At 36.6% G+C, this 23,600-nt stretch overlaps 1 protein-coding gene across 1 annotated transcript; it reads right to left on the reverse strand.

The window, feature by feature from the left end:
• Positions 1 to 420: 420 nt before the first annotated feature.
• On the reverse strand, positions 421 to 3,597 carry LOC127100537 (probable inactive purple acid phosphatase 2). The gene is made up of 2 exons (XM_051037753.1): positions 2,761 to 3,597; positions 421 to 1,904 (listed from the first exon to the last, which is right to left on the reverse strand). The coding sequence occupies exons 1-2, from the start codon at positions 3,451 to 3,453 to the stop codon at positions 633 to 635; spliced, it is 1,965 nt and encodes a 654-aa protein (XP_050893710.1). The 5' UTR covers positions 3,454 to 3,597; the 3' UTR covers positions 421 to 632.
• Between the last annotated feature and the right edge of the window lie 20,003 nt (positions 3,598 to 23,600).

The raw sequence follows: 23,600 nt of genomic DNA on the forward strand, positions 1-23,600 counted from the left end.
TAACCATCAAATTTTGGAATAGCTGGTTGCACGAACTTTTTTGACATTTTGTTTGTAGACTCACACACTCACACTTTTCACTCCCAATCACGCCCCTTGTGGAGCTCTGATATCAAATGTAAAACTAAAATGAAATAACACGTGAAAATGGAAGAAAATTAAATTCTATTATTATTGAAAATGAATAACAAACATTTTATAGCCTTTTAGAAGTACTGAAGCAAAAACTGAAAAGCCATTTTTTATGACAAGTTACATGGAAATTCAAAACAACAAATCCTAAAAATTAGAACACCCATAAGACTAGGGAGTTTATTGAGAACGTGAATAAAACTGAAAAACTAATTTTGACTATCAAGGCCAACATAGAGATAAAGCTGGTGAGAATTTAAGGCAATTTACTGTGCAAGAAGTATGCTCTATCTGTAAATCATATAACTTGATAATTATACAATAACAAAAGTCACTGCAAGGCAAATGGCAAGTTTTCAGCAAGAAAAATTGCCTATGACTATGTAAAAACTTAACTCCCCAAGTATACGAGGTTGCAACTTAGGGGTTTTGATGAAACAAATATCGGTGATACTGAATTCAAAAATCTTCCTATAAAAAAAGTTCACAGGAATAACTAATTATATTTCCTCAGTCTTCACGGGAGAAAAACCAGTCATGGACTCCTGCTTCTTCCTGGCATGTGAAACGAAACCAAGAATGTATCCCAAAAAGGCCCCGAGCACCAGTACACTTCCTCCTTGGACATACCATGACAATGTGGATTCTTCAATCCGACCTTCAGGCTTAGCAGTAGCAATACCACCATTACCATAACCATTGACAACTTCTCCAGTTTCCAGAATTTCCATTGTGTCATGCACCTCGCCATCATGGTTTCCAACATAAGAAATCAGAAGCTTCTTCTTTGTAGCAACCAGTCTAATATACCCAAACTCACCTGCACGGTACAGAGATCGTTTTGGTTGTGGAAAGATTGGGAGATCGGGATGATTTGGTCTTGGTTCCCAGATGGGTTGCCAGTCTTGCCCTGCCATTCCAATCACAAGGTGAACAGTATATCCTTCTTTTTCCCCTGCTTTCCGGCCCACATGACTTCCACAAGTGTAGTTATTCAGCGGACAAAACTTCTCGTATCTATGAACATGACCCCAAAGTGCAAGAGTCACATTGTTATTCACCAACAGAGGTTCCAGGTGCTCAATCATCTTTCCTCTTAATGCAGCATCCCTAATTTCATTGCTTGTTGTGTACATGGGTCGGTGCCCTTGGACTACTATAAAAGGAGTCCTGTTCCTATCAACTGATTCTAAATCATGTTTTAAGAAGTTATACTGATTGCCCCCAGGAAGGAAATTGGTCTCTGTGGATATATACACAAAATGTACTGCTCCCATATCAAATGAGTAATAAAGATTCCGAGTTGCTGGAGCTACAGTTCCGGTTGGTTCTGAAGAGTTTCCAGGCATGTTGAACCTTAAACTGTAGGGTACACCACATTCACCACCCCCGTCTTTTCTATAACCAGCCCAATCAGGTTTCCATGGCTGTAAAGGCCAGTCATACTCATGATTGCCAATGCATACATGGTATGCCAATTTGGTCGCAACAGGTTCAACCTGAGCAAAAAAATGGTCCCACAACCACGCATAACCTCTTGCATAACTGATGTCTCCAATGTGTGACACAAAGGCGGGCTTGTTTCCTAGAGCTTCAATATCACGGAGGATCCACTTCACGGTTGATATGCTTTCATCTTGTGTACGTACAAATGTATTGTATGGCGTAGCTGTTCCCATGTCACCAAAAAGGAAAGCTATTGTTTCATTTGAATCACTATTCCTCGACACAAAGCTATGAATTGCACTCCAACCTACATTGTCATTTCCAACCTGGCATACAGAAAATAGCATAATCCAAATTAGGTTCTGGTTACCACATAGCGATTAAATGAATCAGACTCAAGACTTCAGCAAAATATGATTTTATCTCATTATATATTCATCAAACAGCTAGAGAAAGAGGAAGATCTAAAAAGACTACAAGAAAAGTTATTAAGAAAGATCTTGATATTAAAGATTCGGATAGAAGCATGGTCCTAGATAGAACATTATGGTGAAAGTTGATCCAATTGCCTGACCCCACTTAGTGGGATAAGGCTTGGTTGTTGTATATATTCATCAAACAATTCTTTTGACATAATAGAGTATTTTAACATCTCAAGTAGAATACATTTCATCTCTATAATGGATTCTTATTTCTAACATCAAACTAAGATTTAAGATTTTTTACTTCTAAATGTGGTTTTGAACAAAAATATGTAGCCAAACATAATTGGGTTCTACCTTTGATCACCTAATAAAGCAAACTAAAGAGAGGTAAAAATCACTCGAAACTTCAACGACAATCGACGACATCCCTCAACAGCGGAAGCTCACAATCATCTTCTCGGTCGTTATTATGACAACAAAAACCAAGCTTCTACTCCTAAAAGGCAAAGTAAAGTATGCTGTCATTGGAGTTTCAACTGATTTTTAAATATTAGTCCTCGATAGTCCACAGTAGAATTTTCCCCCAAATATATACCACTTTTGCATTCAAGTAAATCAATTCATTAATAATAACTTTTTCTTACCATAGAAAGAAACACACACCTAATCAAAGTAAGAAACAAAAAATATTCATCAAAGCAAAACCTAAAAAAAGTAATGTCACGGGAAGCTCAACACAGAGAAAGCTAAAAACTACCTTATAGTAGTATCTTTTTCCTTTGCCCAAACCAGTGATCAATGCGTCATGTACATAACCAGGATCCCTCCAACCAATGCTTTGATTCGCCGGAGCATCACACATATGCTCCCTCTCATACCTCTTCACATCCGCCACAACCACACCTTCCAGCTTATCCTCCCTCTCCCCATACCTAACAAAACTCTCCTTCGGATCCCCCGTCACGTACATAACCCGCATAGCATCCTCTTCATCCGCGAAAGCCAGATGAATCTGCTCCGGTCCCTTACCGGAAGCAAACGAAACCTCTTCAGAGAAACCGAGAAGGTTACGAGTCTGCGGTATAGGGTTGTTGTCGTGATCTTCACGCTTAGGGTTGATTTCAGATTGAGTCCATCGGAAAATTCTGAAGGAGTAATTCGATCGGAGGTTGACGAGCGGGAGTGAGAGGGAGCCTGAACCGTTTTGCCATGTTGGTGATTTGGAGAGGAAGAGGTAGCCGATGAAATTGTCGTGGGAGGAGGTTGGTGGTGAGTAGATTCCTACCCAGTCTAGCGCCGACGGGGATTGGATCCCAGACCACCGGATTTCTACGGTGTCGCCGGATTTGGATAAGGTTGTTGGAGTTACGATAATGGAGGGTTTTGATTGTGCAAGATTTGAGGTGAAGATGAATAAAAGAGAAAGGAAGAGTGTGGTGTGAGGAATCATTGTGATTGTGAATCGAAATCGAAATGGGAATTGAATGAAATTGAATGAATCGAAGATAGAATGTAATAGGATTGTTCAGTGTTCTTCAAGCTTCATGTTAATGCATTTGGTATATTCTTCATAATATTAAATTCTCTGCTGCTTGTATAAATATGCTGGTAGTAGTTAAATTTATTGCATTAAAATTAGAATAGACATTATTTTTCACTTTTTTTCTTTAATTAGCAATCTCTAAACAATTTTTAACAATTTTGTTTCAAGGGTGATTCTAATATGTAATTTATATTTGATCCTATTAATTCGTATTTGTTTTTATCAATTAGTAACACATTTTTTAATTGCTTCAACAAATAATTGACATAAAAATTTAAGCAATGAAAGTTTTAGATTATTTACTCCAATGCTAAAAAAATTTAAGCATCAACGTAGGCATTAAACAACATGTTGTTAAATTTGATATTATTTTAAATGGTTCAATAATTATTTGGTGTTTTTAAATATGATAAATTTTATTTTTAGTCCGTCTAAAAATTTCCTTGAATGATATTCCTAATATTGTGTATCTATATTTTTTGTCTTTCTTATTAACCAACATTAACAAAAGTTGATGTGACATGTCACGTGAAAGTTTTTGTATGACTATGCCTACACATGGACAGAGACAGTGATCAGTGCATTTTAATGCACATTCTCCTATGTTTGTTCTTAACCATTTTCTTTGATTTCCTTTGCTTACTTTTATGTTTTATAATGTTTTTATATTTTAGTTTATTTTTATTGTTATTTCATTTTCGTATTTCATTTTCAGTTTTAATAGTCTGCACTAAAACGATCATAACTGGAGTTCCGGGAATCTGATTGATGCGTTCTAATGATCGCCGGAAAGCTAAGAGAAAGAGCTACAACTTTCGTGTTGGAGTCGAAGTCAGAATCGGAGCGCTTATTTTCCAAAATTTCGTTTGAAGCTGCAACATTAGTTTTATTTTAGTTTTGGGTCGTTAGTTTTGGGTCTGGGTTATGTATTTGACCCAATTGGATTGTAAACGGATTGCGTTGGTTTTCCCCTAATACCTAGCAGCCTAAAACACAATTTATGTTTTTTACTATTCACGAATTATTTTTCTTACGTTTGAAAGAACCGTAATGGAGAACTAATCTTACGTTATTTTTCTTATTGCAATCAGAATTCCATTCCTTTCAATAATATTATATGATTGTTGTTTGCTTAATCCGATTTCCATGTAATATTGTTGGTTAAATTTGAATGATATATGTTTTTGACTTTGGATCGCAATTCAACTCTGCTTAACCGTTAAATTTGTGATATCTATAATCGTATGCTTAATCCGACAATAAGAATATATACCTTATAATGTCGATCACGCTTGTTGAATGATATTGTGTTCAAATAAGATATAAGCCGTAGTTGTAGCAATCGATGATAAGTTGAACCTGACACTATGAATCCGTTTGTTTTATAATCACCTATTTCATAAGAGCTTATTTCAATAATCACATATTTAATAATCCTTTTTTTCTTTTAATCAATCTTGAATCCATCGTTTTTTTCCCCTTAATCGATCTTGAATCCAACCCCCCTAAATCGATTTACCTTTGGTTAGTAATAATCAATAATCCTTGAGAGACGATTCGAGTTATTGTCGTTATACTACGATTTCAAAATAACTGACTAAAGTTAATAATATTCATGAACCCAAAAAAAATTATAATTAATTAGTAATTAAAATCGTATATCCTCTTATCATTATTATAAAAAAAAACCCTTCAATTCTAGATTACTATTATAAACAAAAATCAATTATTACTAAAAATTTTAATGCATAAATTCCTAATATACCCCTCTTTCATTACATTTTATTTTCCAACATCTAAATTTAGAGTTGGAAAGACACTTTACAGGTGAAATCATATGAGATGTTTCCAAAAAAAATTCAACTCAGAAAAAAAATAGTCATTTGGTACTATAAAAACATATTTTATTTTTCTTAGTTTCATCTTCTTTGCACCATCCATACCTTCTTCTTTTTTTCTTAAAAATGGCATCCTCACAAAAATGGTTTGAAGAATCCTCTTTTGATTTGGGCATTGACAACTACTCAGAAAAATTTTCTTCACTCATTGTTGAAGATTCACTCGATGAGACCAACTAAATTCAGGATGCTTCATTTGGAGATGAAGTGATGTCTCTAAACGATGATGATGCCACATGGGTGTTTAAAGATGAAGCATTTTCAGAAAAGTGCAAGAAAACTTTTGACTAGAACAAAGTCCCTAACAGTGAGGTTACAAATTTAAATCGATGGATAATAGAACTCTATTTTCGTTTACCAACAACTCGTCGGCAACAACTGCATCCGAATCATTATAAGATTCATTCAAGTTAAAATTCAAAGCCATATTGAAGAATTACCCAAATGAAATGAAAACTGGAATATAAGATATTAAAATATTTTATGGCACCTGTGAAAATTTAGAATGCGTACAATACAGGAATTGGAAAGATTGAATGCATTGCTTTCCAATAAAACGCGTGGGTATACATTTATTCTAATGAATCATAAAAAGGATATTATAGTAAATTTAATCAATATTTTGAACAAAATATAAAATATTAACTGCATTTAATTGAATTTCTTAATCTCCGTGAAGAAAACCATTTTTTTTTTTATAAATGTGACCGGAGGGTATAGTTAATATATAAAAAATACAAGAACTAAAAAATTTATCATGCAAGAATCCGAACAATTTCTACCTGTATATGATCAAACAAGATGTTTTTAATATGTCAAGCAGCAACAACAGAAGGAGAAACATTAACTCTAGTCGTAGCAACATACAACAACCTCAGAACCCAGATATTACAAATAACCCAGAAAATATGGTAGTCATGTTTTGCAATAGTCATGTTCATATTTTTAAGGAATTGGATTCATGAGTTTAGAATGACCATAATACAAACTACCTTAATTTTGATTGTTGTGGTTCATTGAATTAATGAATATCCCATGAGGAATGATGTTGATGTTGATGTTGAGATGATTATTAATGAGAAATTATATGATCTTGATTTTTATGTTGTGTTAAGGATAAACACATATTATTCACATTAAAGAAGATCAAACCCAAGCAAACATGTGCTGACAATGCATATCCATATAGCTGTCAAAGTATATCAGGAAATTGTATCATAATTGTATTTTAAAATAGGATCTCTATTATAGGAAATTATAGACTAGACAATTATAGGTAATTAGTATACAGATTCTTGTACTCTTATATATATATGTACATCATTACAAGAAAAATACATAACAAAATTCCTTTCTTCACATGGTATCAGTTTTTCTCTGGTTAATATCCCTCAGTTTGTGTTTATCATCCTGTTTCAATCCTTCTTCATCGACTCACTCACTCACTCGCATCATCATGTCCGACGTTCCACCACCCAGCATCCCAACCCCTTCACAAAACCCTCCGAAACCACCCAGCATCCCAACCCCTTCACAAAACCCTCTGATCCATGACCAATCCGCCACCACCTCCAACACTGATCCCTGCGTCGTTCATCATTCCGACAACCCTGCAACTGTCCTTGTTACACCTTTGCTCACGGTCGACAACTATGGTTCATGGAGCCGAGCCGTAACAATGGCACTTCGCGCCAAAAACAAATTCGGGTTTGTCGATGGAACCCTAACCTGTCCAAAGAAGGCCGATGATATCTCTAAGTGGCGCCGCTGCAACGATATGGTTGCAAGCTGGATTCTCAACTCGGTTTCAACCGAGATTCGCCCTAGCATTCTCTATGCTGAAACAGCGGCACAAATCTGGACCGATCTCAAGGAGCGTTTATCTCAGTCCAACGCTCCGAAAATCTATCAATTGAAACAATCTATCTCTGCCCTAAAACAAGAGGGCATGTTTATATCTCTGTATTTTACTCAGTTGAAATCTCTCTGGGATGAACTCCATTCCATCGCACCTACCAAACCGTGCATCTGCGGTAATGCCAAGAGTATCATTGATCAACAAAATCAGGACCGGGCCATGGAATTTCTTCAGGGCGTCCATGACCGATTCTCGGCCGTCCGCAGCCAAATTCTCCTTATGGATCCTTTTCCTTCAATTCAGCGTATTTATAACATCGTACGCCAGGAAGAGAAACAACAAGAGATTAATTTTCGACCCCTCCCTGCTGAGGAATCAGCAGCACTTCAAGCTTCTAAAGTGCAGTATCGCACTCAAGGCAAACGGCAACGTCCATACTGTGAGCATTGCAATAAGTATGGTCACACTATTGCTACTTGCTATCAGATTCATGGCTTTCCAAATAAGCCACCAAAGAAATCTGAACCACTCTCATCTACTTCCGCTAATCAACTCTCAAGCGCACAATACCAAAAACTCCTATCTCTCTTAGCCAAAGAGGACACTATGGGATCATCTGTGAATTTAGCAGGTACCGCCTTTACTTGTGTTCCTTTTTCTTGGATTATTGATTCTGGCGCTTCAAATCACATATGCACATCTCTTTCTTATTTTTCTTCATATTCACTTGTTCATAAAAATATACTTGTTCAATTACCCGACGGCTCTCACGCGTCCGTGAAACACATCGGCAATATTCATTGCTCGCCGTCACTTACACTCACGAATGTTTATCACATTCCATCCTTCAAATATAATCTATTATCTCTTTCACAATTAACAAAATCAATACATTGTGATATTATTTTCTCATCCTCTGGTTGCATATTTCAGGACCGAGCAACGAAGAAGACGATTGGTCGGGGTAGTGCTCGGAATGGACTCTTCTACCTGAATGAAGAACCACCATTAAATAAAGATGACAAGGATCACTATTGCCTTGACCATCCATCCAGTTCTTTTTTTAGTTCTAAGCAATGTAATAAGGCTGACCTATGGCACCTACGCCTCGGTCACCCATCTATTTCCCGCTTTCAATTTATTGTTAAGAACTCTCCAAATATTAATGCGAATAAAGATTTTGTTTGTGACGTTTGTCCGCGTGCAAAACAATCACGTTTACCTTTTTCTTCAAGAACATCATATTCATCTCATTGTTTTGAGTTAATTCATGTCGATATTTGGGGTCCATTCTCTACTCCATCACACAATGGATCACGATATTTTTTAACAATTGTCGACGATTATTCACGATGTACTTGGTTATATCTCATGCAACATAAATCTGAAACATTTACTACGCTAATTCATTTTTTTAATTAAATCAATCGCCAATTCAACACTAAAATTAATAAAATTAATTCCGGCGATGGGGGCATCTTTCTTCCCCAACTTCAAGCTATTCGTTCCGACAATGGTTCGGAGTTTTTGTCCAAACAAATCCAAACATGGTTTTATGATCATGGCATTATTCATCAACGCAGCTGCGTTGCAACCCCTCAACAAAATGGCGTTGTGGAGCGCAAGCATCGCCATCTTCTCGACGTCGCAAGAGCATTACGTTTCCAAGCGAAATTACCCCTTTCCTTTTGGGGTGAATGCGTACTCACTGCCGCTTATCTCATAAACAAACTTCCTACTCCCATCCTGAAATATAAATCTCCTCATCAAATTTTACTCGGTTCTCCTCCTTCATACTCATCACTTCGTGTGTTTGGATGTCTCTGTTTTGCCAAAAATATGAACATTCAACACAAATTCGATGAACGAGCCAAACCCGGTATTTTTGTCGGTTACCCTTTTAATCAAAAAGGATACCGCATCTACGATATGCACACTCGCAAAATATATGTCTCTCGCGATGTTCAATTTTTTGAAACCATGTTTCCATATCACGACCTTCAAACTCCTTCCATCGCTAACGACATAAGCATCAACACTCAAATCCTTGATTGTGAATTTGATGATTCCTCTTCCAACTTATCACCTGCATCAAGTATCTCTCCCGGCATTAGTCATCATGATGACACAATTGTGCCCATTCTCACTCCTCAGGATGATAACTCATCGAATATTCCATCCAATATTCCATCCATTCCTGTAGAAACTCCCCAACAACATTCACCTACAGCGATCAATCCTGCAGAACGTCGTTATCCTCAACGTCTTCGTACTCCTTCTGTTCGCCTCACGGACCACGTATGTGACATTAATAATGTCACATCACAGAGTGCCTTCCCATTAAAGAATTATTTCTCTTTATCCAATTTGAGCACTTCTCATCGAGCTCTTCTTGTTAATATCATTGAAAATAAAGAACCAACATCTTATTCTCAAGCTATCAAATCAGCTGAATGGCGTGACGCTATGGCTAAAGAAATCCACGCCCTTGAATCCAACAACACTTGGGTTTTATCTCCTCTCCCGAATGGCAAAACCGCCATAGGTTGTAAGTGGGTATACAAAACTAAATATCACTCTAATGGTACCGTTGAGCGATATAAGGCACGTTTAGTCGCCAAAGGCTACAATCAAGTACATGGTATTGACTACCATGAAACATTCGCACCGGTTGCCAAACTTGTCACGGTTCGACTACTTCTCTCCATTGCTGCCATTAAAAACTGGCCGTTACACCAACTTGATGTTAACAATGCTTTCCTACAAGGAGACCTTAATGAAGAAGTTTACATGAAATTACCACCTGGCTTCGCTCATAAAGGGAAACCATGTGTTTGCAAATTAAACAAATCCATCTATGGTCTCAAACAGGCATCCCGTCAATGGTTCTCAAAATTCTCCACCACCCTCATTCAAAAGGGTTTTCATCAATCCATCTCTGATTATAGTCTATTCACTTTCAAAAGTAATCATACGGCTATATTTGTACTCGTTTATGTAGATGACATCATCATCACTGGAAATAACGAAGATGCTATCTCCGACATCAAGAAATTTCTCGCCCAGGCCTTTTCCATCAAAGATCTTGGAAATCTTTCATACTTCTTAGGTATCGAAGTATCCCGTTCTAAAAAGGGAATATTCTTATGTCAAAGGAAATATACACTTGACATTTTATCCGACTCTGGTATGACTGGTTGCCGACCATCAGATTTTCCTATGGAGCAACACCTCCGTCTACGGCCCAATGAAGGAAGCCCTCTTCCTGATCCGACAATCTATCGTCGCCTCATTGGTCGTCTATTATATTTAACAGTGACACGGCCCGACATCCAATACGTTGTTAACACTCTCAGTCAATTCATGCAATCTCCATGTACAACTCATCTCGATGCGGCCACACGAGTTCTCCGATATCTTAAGGGGAGTGTCGGCAAAGGCTTATTTCTTTCGGCTTCTAGCTCCCTCAATTTAGTTGGATATGCCGACTCTGATTGGGCTGGTTGTCCTACTACTCGTCGCTCCACTACCGGCTATTTTACCATGATGGGCTCTAATCCTATATCATGGAAAACCAAGAAGCAACCAACAATTTCTCGTTCCTCTGCTGAAGCAGAATATCGTTCCCTTGCAACCTTATCTTCCGAGTTACAATGGTTAAAATATCTTCTCTCGGATCTTGGCATTGATCATCCTCAACCGATCACCGTTCATTGTGATAGTCAAGCTGCTATTCACATCGCCGAAAACCCAGTTTTTCATGAACGCACAAAACACATTGAAATTGATTGTCATTTCGTTCATGAGAAAATTAAATCAGGTCTTATCAGCCCTTCTTATCTCCGATCTTTTGACCAACTAGCTGACATATTTACTAAACCTCTTGGAGGCGATACTTATAAACGACTACTCGGCAAGTTGGGTGTTCTTGAGATTTCAATCCCACCTCCAACTTGAGGGGGGGTGTTAAGGATAAACACATATTATTCACATTAAAGAAGATCAAACCCAAGCAAACATGTGCTGGCAATGCATATCCATATAGCTGTCAAAGTATATCAGGAAATTGTATCATAATTGTATTTTAAAATAGGATCTCTATTATAGGAAATTATAGACTAGACAATTATAGGTAATTAGTATACAGATTCTTGTACTCTTATATATATATGTACATCATTACAAGAAAAATACACAACAAAATTCCTTTCTTCACATGTTGAGATAAAATACTATGATGAGTTTAATAATATTTGAGATGTTTTACATAATTATATCTTGTGAGTTGTAATTATGTGTATGACTTGTGAATTGTTGGTATAATTATGTGGTGATGAATATAATTATATGTTGTTGATGTTGACGCATGTAGTTCGGAGTGAGAACTACTGCGATTATCTTATTTGGTAGTGTGTACAGTTCAAAGAGAAACCAGTGATGAATATTACACATATGTGTTATTGTTGCATTGTCATGCATCATATGTGTCGGTGATTGATGTGTGGATTTCGGTCCGGAGATAATTTGTTGATTTGTTGATTCAGAATTAGGGATAAGTGATGAGTTGTTGATTCAGAAGTGGATATCAATGGCGAGTGGGGTTTGAAGTGGAACCCGGTTCGAAGACGAACCATTTTTTTAGTGGACGAGATTAGTAACATACCTAGCTTATGTTCAGATTGGTACCACATGCATTCAATCGAGGTGTTGGTCGCATTGCATACATTAAAGTATTGTTATTTGAGTTGTTGATGTGAATTAATTGTGTGTGTGTGTGATTGTGTTGAATATGCTACTTTTGCTATATTTTGCACTACTAATATATTTTAGTGTATTCCCATCCCTCTTTTGTTTTATTTGTGGTGTTTTATACGTTGTGATACAAATACTAAGGAGGAGCAGTAACTGTTGTAAGTTGGAAGATATCATTGAGGTTTTTCTTCATTTTATTTATCATTTTCTATTATTTTAGTTTTCGTTTGCTCTAATCTGTAACATTGAGAAATAGTCGTTTGTAACCTAACATCATTGAGGTTTTTCTTCATTTTATTTATCATTTTCCATTATTTTAGTTTTCGTTTGCTCTAACGTGTAACATTGAGAAATAGTCGTTTATAACCTTTTGAGTTGATGTTTTGAATTTTTTAAACCTAAGCAAGTACTTTGTTTTAAAAAGATAATTTAAAGTATGTTTTTATGTTGAGTTTCACTGTAAATTTCTGATTTAATTGAAATAATATGCATATTGAGAACGTGTAACACCTTAATTGAGAATACTATTATTTATCTTTTTAAATTATAGAGTCGGGGTTTTTAGGGTGTTATATAGTTGTATTATATCCTGGTCGGTCCATTCGTCTTAGGTTGTGTGAATTTGTTTATTTCTCTAGCATACGCCATGTGTGTGAACACTGTCGATGCTCGTTTTTCTTTCATAACCGCTTGCCAGCAGTAGCGGGATTGAAACATATAGAGGAAGAGTTTATGCTTCTCTGAGATGTTTCAGGTGCAGAGGGTTAATTCAATGTGTCGCTGATTGCAAGAGTAGGTTATGTTGTTTCCCGAAGAGATGCTTTATTTTGAATTCCCTGCAAGTTTTTGATTTAATTAAAAGAATATGCACGTTGATAATGTGTAACACCTTAACTGAGAATACTATGATTTATCTTTTTAAGAAATACATTTATAAAAATTTATTTCAGACCCCAATTTTATAAATAAATTTATTTCAGAAATACATCTTCAAAAAGTTTTCAGAAATGTATTTTTGAAACTTTAAAAAAAATGCAATCATATATATGGTAATTGTCATGATTCAACAAGGAGTATTGAGAAAAAAAAATAGAAGTGCCGAGACATGAGATTCTTTAATAAATTATAGTAGTAAATAATTTATAGATAAAAGATTTCTCGACATACTATCTTAAAATAATGTATAGATAAACAAAACTTTTTAGATTATACCATCGGGTCACTATTATAAACAAATTTGACCTTTTGAATACATTTGATTGTTAATGTATCTAATTCATATATGGACTAGATACATTAACACTTAAATCAAATATAAAAAAAATCAAATTTATTTATAATAATCATCGAAATATGTAGTTGTTATCAAATTACTTAAAGGGTTTAATGGTGATGCACTGACGGTGTAAAATAGTTTTACACTATCATCAAATAAGAATATATCATTTCGCCATGTCACACCAGTATTTTAAAATTTTCAGTCTGGTTTGCCGGGATGCATGATCATCATTGGTTGATAGTGTAAAATAAATTTACACCGTCAATGAATCACCCATTTTCTCTTACTTAAATATGAAATTCTGTGTATCTTATTTTGTTGCACGTATGTCATAGTTTTAATATTATTAATATACTCTTAAAACCTTCTAATTTATCAATAATATACATCAAACACTAATTTCTTATTCATCATGTCTTATATTTTTTTTATCATGACAACTACCATATGTGATTATATTTTTCTTTCTTTTTAGGATTTGAAAATACATTTCCGGAAATATTCCGAAAATATGTTTTTAAAATGATTTTATTAATAAAATTGGAATATCATTAAAAAATAATAAGATATATGTATTAAAGTGCGTAAGAGAAATTGTGAACATTTTAAAAAATTTACGTTGTGTTCAAGAAATATATAAATACATTAAGAAATCCTTAAAAAATCATGAATAACAACTACCAAACGAAACGTATAAAAATTTTAAATTTCTCTTTCAATGCATAATCGTTTTATCCAAAGGCAAACTATGTTTTCATTTTCTTTAAGTTAAAAATAAAACGAGATGGATTAATTAGAAAAGTAAGAAAATGAATTTAGGTTTACGTCATTAACAGCGAGGAGTCAAACACAGTCTTCCATACAAAATGATTAATTAATGATTAACAGTGTGTCACACGAAATCATTTTACAAATCTAATACGGATGACGTGTCATCCTCTTTTTAGCAGCTAATTGCATCCTATTTATCTCCATACTCTTAACAATACTATCTACATATCTCAAGTTTCACATTGCATGTTATTTCAAAATCCTAACATCTATATTCAAAATGTATGCTATTCTATCATGAATATAGGTGTAACAAATTAGTTTCAATCTGATTTTGGAATAAGTAAATTCAAATTAATAAAAAATATTTAAAATTAGATTTTGTTTTTATAATTTCTTTATATCGATTTTTAAAAGAAATATATCAAACTGTTGAAAAACAAATTGATTTAATTTAATTCAATATAATTAATATTATTTTTAAAAATTAATACTATTTGTTCAACGTGGAAATCAGAATTGATCGGTAAACGATGGATGTGGATCATGACGATGAATTTGAGCTTTTAGTACGGTGGAAAAGGGAATGTCCTGTAAGGTTAACACTCTAATGCCAAAGTCAGTATGAGGGTAAAATGAAGTAAATGAGATTTGAATTCGAATTATCTGAGAAATGACATGTGTTCACTTTTATATAGTAAAGCATTTTTAACAACTTGTTGATCTATCAAATTGAGATAAGGATATTCGTCTGATTGATCTTAGATTGAGATCACCTGATTTCTTGACTAGGAGTGCTCACTTGTCTTGCATGTGATGCAGTGAGTCATTCTGCTCTATGGGCTATCTGGTTGCCCAAAACAATTGCCCCTAAGCCCATACCTCTGCTATGTAAGGTGAGGGCTATGTTGCGTTTGTTCTCTTCTATCGAGTGTTGCTCGACTTGAGTGAAAAGTCGCGATGTCACGTCATTGTTATGAGAAACTTGCCCCTTAAATGTGCCTCGTACTCTTAATGTCTTTTCACATGCTTCATCATGAAGACCTTTAGGGACTATAATACTTGAGTATTTTCTGAGGAAACTTAAACTGTTTGTAGTGTTTTCTTCTTTTATGTAGCATATCATACGATCTTTGGGAATAGTTAAAAGGTTTCTTTGATCATTACCTTGTGTTCTTTTCGTCATTTTCATTCTTTGTAACATACCATCTTCTTGGTTAATGGAAGTGGTACCCACAATGCATTAAAAAAGCGAAGGAAAATACTTTAGTTTCCTGGCTAGATCCTAAAATTTCAGTGACTGTTTCTATTTTTGCTCGAGAAGGTAATCTCGAAAGGGCTTTCCTTAAAGTGGGTCCTTCCTTTGATTGGGGCGTACTAATCCCAGAGGAGGACAAAAAGATATGTAACGAATATAATGGGTGCATCATCCCTTTTTACGAGTGCACCTTTTCAATTTTGGATCGTCGATTGCCTTTCAATGGTTTTGAAATTGAGGTTCTAAACCATCTAATGATTGCTCCTTTGCAATTGAATCCTGTAAGTTGGACTTTCATCAACATCTTCCAATACTGGTGTGACTACCGGGGAGGAAAGCCATCTTTTTCAATCTTCTTCCATCTTTTCAAGGTATAATGTAGCGCTGCAGACTGTGCGTAGGGCCAGGGCTTGATTACATCGACACAAGTTACTTGTTATTTCGAGGCGTATTCTAATGGGGTGAAATATTTGGAAGATCAATTATTTTTAGTTACTTCTCTCAATGAATAGGCTCATGCAAAGGTGTGTGTTAGAGAGAATAAACTGAAATACCAATGTACAAGTTTATTCATAAGATTTGGAGCCAATGCCACTTTTTAACGGGGAATAAGTCATATGTCTACAAGGAGAATGACCTGTCAGGGGCGTCGTCCTGTGAGATGAAACCTCGAGAAAATGTTCGAAGCGACTTATTGAGACTCGTTTGTTGATGGATGATATTACCGAGTAGGAGAGGAAAGTCATTTTTGGTAACCTTTCTAGTATTTCTATCTTTCTTTGTTTGTCATTTCTGTCTTCAATGTTCCTAAAGAAGTTTGAAATACCATGCGTAGAATCAATGAAGTGTAAGGGAGTAATCAAGAAAATAAAGAAGGAATCTCGGGTTATCTTGAAGATAGTCGATCCTTCAAATGTGCTAACACCTGTTATCGTCTATGTTAGGGTTAAATTGACGAAGCAACTAACCCGACTTTCTCCGTTGAGTTTACCGTGACCTTAAGAAGGAACTGCTCTGGTGCCTAACCATGATGTTGAAATTCTCAAGGATACACAAAGTGTATCGCACACTCTGGGAATTTTACCCTCGACTTCGGGTAATCCAGCTTTTGTCCTCTTGGCTCGATCGGGACCTCGTACTCCAAGGGAGAATCATACATCCATTTCAGAGGATGATTTCTCTTACCTTGCCAATCTAAGTAATAACGCTCTTAAGGAGGAATTATCGACTCTGGCCTATTATACCCGTTAATCCTCTACCATTTTAGTCATTGGTGGAGCTTATAGTAGGGAGGTTTTCATGGTCGATCAACTTTGTAAGGAGATACAACTATTGTTAGGCAGTATCAATGATCTTACGCTTCAATGTGATATGTCCCTACAAGAAGTGAATGTGGATTTTACTACTCTTGATAAGATAATTTCCATTTTAAGTGCTTTTAAATTTCTCTGGGTCTTTAGCTGATAAGGTGAAGCTACTAAAGTGGGAAATGGCAAAGAAAGACAAATCTCTGACATCACTACCTGCTATAAAAGGCATCTATTTCAACCTCTCAAGGAGATCTCAAGAATTCACGCCTTGAGAATATCTCTTTGACTCAAAATCTCTATAAAGCGACTGATGAAAACTTTTATCTATCTTTAAATATTTTGAAATGCTTTACTGCGAATGGAGCATTTTTACTCTCTTTTGCATGTTTTAAGAGAGCAATTTCGGCCAGATCAGATAGTTAAAGATGGGACAATTGTCTAGCTTAGAGATTAGCCATGCCTATTTCACTCCCTTTTTTTTAATATTTCTGCTTGATTTGTATATATAAATGTAACAACTTGTATTAAAGAACGTGTAAATTTAAATTTTATATTTAGATATCATCGTTACTTGATTAAGGTGTATATTGCTTTAGGTTTAACATTTACTTTACAAGGTTTTCTCTGAAGTTTATTGGACGACTTTATGGTTGTGCCCGACCAAGGGTCGGTACCCACTCCCCCAGGTGAAGACCTAGTATAAGGTTGACATGTGGCGGACCCACCATGACCTCCAGATTGGCTAGCTGCCAAGAGGGTGTGGGTCGGTTATTGCCAATTTTATATTTGTCCACTTTCTTTGCGTGTGTGCTTTGTATTGTAGAGTTTTGATTGCTTTAGTTGTATGCGTGCAACGTTTACGATAACACCTCTGAGTTTTTCTGGTGGGGCTTCGATTTCCTCGGTCGTACCCCAGACTCATCGATAACTTTCACATTCACAAAGAAAAGATATATTTTAGAAAGACATTCTTATTTCTTTAATTCAAATGATCATAACACATTATGGTGATGTATTTCTGTTTCGCATAAAACTATTAACATAACTAGATCAATTTTCCACCGCTCAATCGCTGCTGCTTGAAGTCTGCTAGAATCAACCACTTTTGCTTATTTTGCTAACATAACTTATCTTATCTATGAGAGGGAAAATATTCATATCTCTTAACTGGACGATCATGGAGGTTATTGTAACCTCAATGGATTTGTACTCACCTTCCTTTTGGTCTTGCTATAAGGCTTGGTAGATTCTGTTAGCTCCACCAAGGTCGACATTTACCATGACCGATTCATCGTGGAGGTTGTGAAACTCCAGCTTAAGGTGAATCGAGGACGCTACATCATTTAAGGCTGCCACGAAGGGTGTGTCAATGATTGAAGGAGAATTGCCATCCAAGGCGCAGCGGAATATAAAAATTTCTCCTTTAATGATCCTTACGAATGAGCATGATCAGTGATAGAATCGTTACCTCTTGTGGAGATTCAAACCTTTGGTGCAGATTTCTGACAATGATCAACCTTTGATACAGATCCACGGGGCGATCACGAACGTTGAACGATGACAACGTCTCTACTCAGTCCACACGAACGGATTCCTTCAATCGCAGTGCTAGCTGTTTGTGAGTAAAGGCTTTGAGTGAGAGAGAGAGATACGAAATTCCAACTCTTCAGTTGTGTTCTCTGGAGTGTCTGGAGTGTGTATGCTTCTACCCAAGGGGTTCTATTTATAGAACCACTTGTGTGGGCTTCAAGCCAAAAAACCCACTTAAGTGCATTTTGGCCCATATCTTAGAATATGCCAAAATCACTTAAGTATTTGGTACTCTACCATATTCCGTATTCTTCTTAAGTACACCGTACCTTACGATGTTCCTTAATTATTCTATCTCTCATCAATCCGTCCTTTGTGTGTGACCCTATAGGTTTTCGCGGCGTTGGCAATTATATTAAATCATGCATTTAACATAATAAACAGTGAGCGGTATCTAGCAACACATCACTGCTACCCAAGTCACGAAAATGTCATGTGATCTGACAAAACCTTCTGTGATAATAATTATGTGTATAATTACCCCTTTGCCCTTATGTCTATATTGAACACAAGGTATAGACCATGTCACCCTTGTCCAGTTCAATATTGGGCCCATAGACATTTATCCTGTTAAGCAGGATTGGCAAATTCCATCTAGGACACTCATGTCCCTCAGCATGCTTCGTGGAGTACCCATCAACTGCCTTTATGGTTATCCAGTTACGGACAACGTTGGATCAGCAATAAAGCACTCGACTCTACATCTAGGATCCATAGTGGTTTCAGGTCGAAGAGTGGTATACACTATTATCACCATGAGAATAACTTATGACACTTTGCATAACTTTCTATATAGTATTCTCATAGCGGGTCAATCCAGTATGAATATTACTCTTAATATTCATACCTATGTTTAAGACTTGATAACTCTTTATCCATGATCCATGAGACGTGATCATCAGTCTACAAACATAATAGTCTCCATGCTTTAATGTTATCCTATTTCACAATAAAGCTTGACTACGGACACTTTAAGAATAGTGTCCTTATGTTTAATGTGATCTCATGATTAAGTCATACTTGATACATTAAATGGACTATCTATTCCAGGGACTTTATTAAACAAACATAATAAAGAAAAATGCCTTTTATTATTAATAAATAATTCGATACAAGTACCAAAAGTATTGGCCTCTAGGGCTTACACCAACAATCTCCCACTAGCACTAGAGCCAATTAGACATATCCCTAATGCCCATAGATCTAGTATGGCCATCATGCTTCTGCTGCGCAAGAGGCTTTGTCAGTGGGTCAGCAATATTGTCGAGTGTAGGTACTCTACATATTTTCACATCTCCTCTATCTATTATCTCTCGAATGAGGTGATAACGCCTAAGTATGTGTTTGGATCGTTGGTGAGATCTAGGCTCCTTAGCTTGTGCGATAGCACCATTGTTATCACAATAGAGATCAATGGGATCCACAATGCTAGGAACTATGTCAAGTTCACTAACGAACTTTTTGATCCAAACAGCTTCCTTTGCTGCAGTTGAGGCAGCAATATACTCGGCCTCGGTTGTAGAATCAGCAACTGTATCTTGCTTTGAACTTTTCCAGCTCACAGCGCCACCGTTTAAGCAAAACACATAACCAGATTGCGATCTAAAGTCATCCTTATCTGTCTGGAAGCTAGCATCAGTGTAACCAATTACAGCCAACTCTTCCTGACCTCCATATATCAAGAATGATTCCTTAGTCCTTCTCAAGTACTTAAGGATATTCTTAACAGCTACCCAATGGGCATCACCAGGATCAGATTGGTACCTACTCGTTGTACTTAAAGCATACGAGACATCTGGTCGAGTACATAACATGGCATACATGATAGATCCTATTGCAGATGCATATGGAATCTTATTCATGTGTTCCCTTTCTTCCTTAGTTGAAGGGGATTGTGTTTTTGATAGACACAGGCCATGTTGCATAGGTATGAATCCTTTCTTGGAATCATGCATATTAAAGCGTCTCAGCACTTTGTCTATGTATGTACTCTGACTTAGGCCAAGCAGTTTTTGTGATCTATCTCTATAGATTCTGATTCCTAATATATAGGCTGCTTCACCTAGGTCCTTCATAGAAAAGCATTTCCCCAACCAAGTCTTTACTTGTTGCAGGGTAGGGACATCGTTTCCAATGAGTAATATGTCATCTACATATAATACCAGGAACACGATCATGCTCCCACTAACCTTCTTGTAGACACAAGGCTCATCTTCGTTCTTAATGAATCCATATTGTTTTACCGTTTCATCAAAACGAAGATTCCAGCTTCTGGAAGCTTGCTTCAATCCATAGATTGATCTTTGTAGCTTACATATCTTATGGGCTTCTTCTGGTATGTCAAATCCTTCAGGTTGTGTCATGTACACATCCTCAAGAAGATTCCCATTAAGGAAAGCAGTTTTGACATCCATTTGCCATATTTCATAATCATGATATGCAGCGATAGCAAGTAAAATTCGAATAGATTTAAGCATTGCAACTGGTGAAAAGGTTTCATCATAGTCAACGCCATGAATTTGTTTATATCCTTTTGCAACCAGTCTTGCCTTATAGGTATGTACCTTGCCATCCATGTCAGTCTTCTTTTTGAAGACCCACTTGCATCCTATAGGATTAACTCCTACAGGAGGTTCTACCAAGTTCCAAACTTGGTTCGTGTACATGGAATCTATTTCGGATTTCATGGCCTCTAGCCACTTCTCAGACTCGGGACCAGTTATGGCCTCTTGGTAGGTCACAGGCTCATCTTGATCCATGAGTAATACATCACCTTGATCTGTTATGAGATATCCATATCTTTCAGGTAGGTGACGTATCCTGCTTGACCTACGCTGGTCTTGTTCTACTTGAGCAGGTTGTTCTTCCACAACTACTTGTGTTTCCTGCTCTAATTCCTCCATAGGTGTATCAATGCTTTGCGATTCTTGAATTTCTTCAAGCTCTACTTTCCTCCCACTGGTTCCTTTGGAAATAAAATCCTTTTCTAGGAAAACTCCAGTTCGAGCGACAAACACTTTGCCCTCAGAAGGATTGTAGAAGTAATATCCTCTTGTTTCTTTAGGATACCCCACAAATAAGCATTGGTCAGATTTGGGCTCAAGCTTAGTTGAAATTTGTCGTTTCACATAAACTTCGCAACCCCAAATCTTCATGTAAGACATATGTGGTCTCTTACCACTCCATATCTCATATGGTGTTTTATCAACCTTTTTGGATGGAACACGGTTAAGTGTGTAAGCTGCTGTCAATAGCGCATGTCCCCAAAAGGAGTTTGGAAGATCGGCGTGACTCATCATGGATCGGACCATGTCCAACAGGGTTCGATTTCTTCTCTCAGATACACCATTCCATTGGGGTGTTCCAGGAGGAGTAAGTTGGGATAGTATCCCACACTCTTTTAGATGGTCATCAAACTCTAGGCTTAAATACTCACCACCTCGATCTGATCGAAGAGTTTTAATATTCTTACCTAGTTGGTTTTGTACTTCATTCTTGAATTCCTTGAACTTTTCAAAGGACTCTGATTTGTGTTTCATTAAATACACATAACCATATCTACTGAAATCATCAGTAAATGTGATGAAGTATTGAAAACCTCCTCTGGCTGGTATGTTCAGTGGTCCGCATACATCAGTATGTATGAGGGCCAAAAGATCATTAGCCCTTTCACCTTTTCCTGTGAATGGGGACTTTGTCATCTTTCCAATTAAACAAGATCTGCATGTCTCATATGATTCATAATCAAAAGAGTCCAAGAGCCCATCTTTATGGAGTTTGGAAATGCGTTTCTCATTTATGTGGCCTAACCGACAATGCCAAAGGTAAGTTGGATATAACTCATTTGGTTTCATCCTTTTAGTATTAATGTTATAAATAGGCATTTCAAGATCAAGGACATATAGTCCATTGTTCATCTGTGCAGTAGCATAGAATATATCATTCAAATAAATTGAGCAACAATTGTTCTTTATTATAAATGAAAAACCAAACTTGTCCAAACAAGAAACGGAAATAATATTCCTGCTAATTGCAGGTACATAATAACAGTTCTCTAACTGAATTATTAAACCACTAGGTAAAGTCAATCCATAAGTTCCTACGGCTAAAGCAGCAACCTTTGCTCCATTTCCAACTCGTAGGTCGACTTCACCTTTTGCCAATTTTCTACTCCTTTTTAGTCCCTGCACATTTGTACAAATGTGAGAACCACATCCAGTATCTAATACCCATGTCACAGAAGTAGATAAATTAATTTCAATAACAAAAATACCTGAAGTTGAAGTCTCTACTCCATTCTTCTTATCTTCCAGGTACTTTGGGCAGTTTCTCTTCCAGTGTCCGGTTTTACCGCAATGGAAGCAGGTGCCTGCTTTTGCTATGCCTCCACTAGGCTTCAAAGCAGCAATGGTGAGTTTGGGTTTGACAACTTCCTTGCCTTTCCCTTTATCACCCTGCTTGATGGGCCTTTTGTTCTGTTTCTTTCCATTTCCGATCATCAGAATGGACTTCCCTTTTGACTTCAGATTCTGCTCAGCCGTTCTTAACATGGCTAGCAGCTCAGGAAGCGATTTGTCCATATCATTCATATTGAAATTTAGGACAAACTGACTGAATCTATCTGGCAACGATTGCAAGATCAAATCAGTCGCAAGTTCCTTTCCGAGGGGAAAACCCAGTCTGTCAAGGTTTTCCACATACCCAATCATCTTGAGTACATGGGGACCTACAGAGGCTCCCTCAGCTAACTTGCCTTGAAAAAGGGCTTTTGAAACTTCAAACCTCTCATGCCTTGCTTGCTCTTGATAGAGCAGCTTCAGGTGTTCGATCATATCGAATGCTGACATGTTCTCATGTTGCTTTTGCAATTCTGAGTTCATGGTAGCTAGCATGAGACAAGCAGTTTCATTGGCATCATCGACATGCTTCTTATAAGCATCTCTTTCTGCCTTAGGTGCAGAACTAGGAGGTTCCTCTTCAGGAACAGGTGTCTCCAAGACATACAGCTTTTTATCATGTTTGAGGACAATCCTCAGGTTTCGGTGCCAATCCAGAAAATTTGTCCCAGACAATTTTTCCTTGTCAAGGATCGATCGCAAAATGTTGTTAGAGGTGTTTGTTGTCATGGTAATCTACATAAGAAATAATGAAAATATAAGTATCAATGGCATATTTAATTAGGCCTTTAATTAAACATGCTCCCACTATTTTACTCAAAACAAATGACCCTCATCATCTGATTCGGAAAATCCCGTTGGAAGATTTTCTAGTGGGTCGAGATCCATATTTCACTTCGTTCTAAGTCCGCGTAGGCGGATTACACAAAACTAGGTTATTT

Source organism: Lathyrus oleraceus, chromosome 7 (genome assembly GCF_024323335.1).
Source record: "Lathyrus oleraceus cultivar Zhongwan6 chromosome 7, CAAS_Psat_ZW6_1.0, whole genome shotgun sequence".
Classification (NCBI taxonomy): Eukaryota; Viridiplantae; Streptophyta; class Magnoliopsida; order Fabales; family Fabaceae; genus Lathyrus; species Lathyrus oleraceus.